Below are 2,094 nucleotides of genomic sequence, written 5' to 3' on the forward strand. Positions count from 1 at the left end.
GCAGCAGCAGCAGCAGCAGTTTATCTTTGTTTCAATGCTTAAATAGAATCCCTCTGTCCCTCGGGGGACCGACAATACATCTTTGGGTGTACATACACTGCAAATCAGCACAAGCTGCTGCTGCTGCTGCTGCTGCTGCTATACACAGCAGCAGCAGCAGCTGCTGCTGCTGCTGTTGCTTTCCACAGCAGCATCAAGGAAACACATACACGCTGCAGCAGCAGCACAAGCTGCTGCTGTTGCTGCAGCTGCTCGGCTTGCTGCTGCTGCTGCTGCAGGCGACTACACAAGGCTCACATCTGGGGGCTAGGTATGCATGCAGCCCCCCATTGCTGCAGCAGCAGCAGCAGCAGCAGCAGCAGCAGCAGCAGTTGCTGCTGCTGCTGCTGCTGCTGCCCGCTTTTGCTGCTGCTGCTGCTTGAGGCGACTACACAAAGCTTACATCTGGGGGGCTACTGAGGGTATGCATGCAGCCCCCAATTGCTGCAGCAGCAGCAGCAGCAGCAGCAGTTGCTGCTGCTGCTGCTGCTGCTTCCCGAATTTGCTGCTGCTGCTGTTGCTCCAGCTGCGCCGACTTTTTGCCGCTAGTGTTGATCGCTGCTGTTGCTGTTGCTGCTGCAGCTCTTGCTGTTGTTGCTGTTGCTGTTGCTGCTGCTGCTGCTGCTGCTGCTGGTGCTGCTGCTGCTGCTGCTGCTGCTGGTGTTTATGAGTCTGCGCTTGTAAGGGCGAAGCCAGAAGCATCTTTGTCCCCTGTAGACCATCTGCTGTCTCCTTGCTGCTGCTGCTGCTGCTGCTGTTGCTGTTGCTGCTGTTGCTGCTGTTGCTGCTGTTGCTGCTGCTGTGTGTCGGGGTGTATCCTGAGTTTGACAGTTGCTGCTGCTGCAGCTGCTCCTGCTGCAGTAGCTGCTGCTGCTGCTGCCTCCTCTTCTCCCTCCCCCCCAGGAGCAGCAACAGAAGCAGCAGCAGCAGGAGCAGCAGCAGCAGCAGGAGCAGCAGCAGCAGCAGGAGCAGCAGCAAGAGCAGCAGTTTGTTTTGGTGCAGCAGGGAAGGCCCAAGACACAGCGAGGGTGACAGCAGCAGCAGCAACAGGGACAGCAGCAAACGTTGCTGCTGTTGCTGCATGCGCTACACCCCAAGGAACCGAAAACCAAGTATATAGAGCAGCAGCATCTCTCGTGAAGCATACACCACATAAAGGCACAGCAGCAACACCAGCTAGCATGCCTGCTGCTGCTGCTGCTGCTGTTGTGCTGCTGCGGAGACCCAGCAGCAAAGGAGGCAAAACAGCAGAAGTTATAAAGTTAGATAANCTGCTGTTGTGCTGCTGCGGAGACCCAGCAGCAAAGGAGGCAAAACAGCAGAAGTTATAAAGTTAGATAACAAAAACAAAACAACTAAACTATCTCGCCAGGTTGCTGCTAGACAAAGACAAGGCACCTGCAGCAGCACGAAACCCCATACACGATACATACGCAAAGCCTTCCTGCTGCTGCTGCTGCTGCTGCTCCCGCTGCTGCTGCTGCTGCTCCCGCTGCTGCTGCTGCTGCTGCTGCTGCTGCTGCTGCTGCTGCTGCTGATGCGGCCGAAGATATCTGCCGCTAGTATCCAGGGTAAGGCGTTTTGTATGGCGTCAGCAGTACTCATTGCGAGGAGAGAAACAACAGCAAGAACAGCAGCAAACAGCAGCAGGTTGCTGCTCGGTATAAATAGAGAAAATAAAGGGGCTCGGCCTATTGCTTCTTCTGCTGCTGCTGCTGCTGCTGCTGCTGCTGTATCATCTGCTGCTGCTGCTGCTGCTGCTGCTGCTGTTTGTCTGTCGAAAGTTGCTGCAGCAACAATGCCTGTGAAGCCAACAAAGAGAAGGAAGGGAATGACAGCAGCAGCAGCAGCAGCAGCAGCAGCACGAAACTGCTGCTGCGATCGAGCTCTTGCTGCTCGCACCCAGACAGCCTGATCTATAATATATGCGGGGGGGTAAGACAGCAGCATAACAACCCCAGCAACAGTACCTTGTGTATTGAACTGCAGCAGCAGAGGTAACTGCAGCAAATCCGTAAATAAAGAAGCCCTAAAACCAAATAAAAAAGAATAAAT

General features: G+C 54.8%; 1 protein-coding gene across 1 annotated transcript; it reads right to left on the reverse strand.

The window, feature by feature from the left end:
* Positions 1–703: 703 nt before the first annotated feature.
* Positions 704–1,989, reverse strand: EMH_0082280 (uncharacterized protein; the record flags this gene model as incomplete). Its single annotated transcript, XM_013500499.1, is given in 3 exon segments — positions 704–1,307; positions 1,311–1,324; positions 1,462–1,989. Coding segments are annotated over 3 exon segments (1,146 nt in total).
* Positions 1,990–2,094: the final 105 nt, after the last annotated feature.

The sequence above is a fragment of the Eimeria mitis genome, genomic scaffold (assembly GCF_000499745.2).
Source record: "Eimeria mitis Houghton genomic scaffold, Emh_scaff5469, whole genome shotgun sequence".
In the NCBI taxonomy this organism is placed as follows: domain Eukaryota; phylum Apicomplexa; class Conoidasida; order Eucoccidiorida; family Eimeriidae; genus Eimeria; species Eimeria mitis.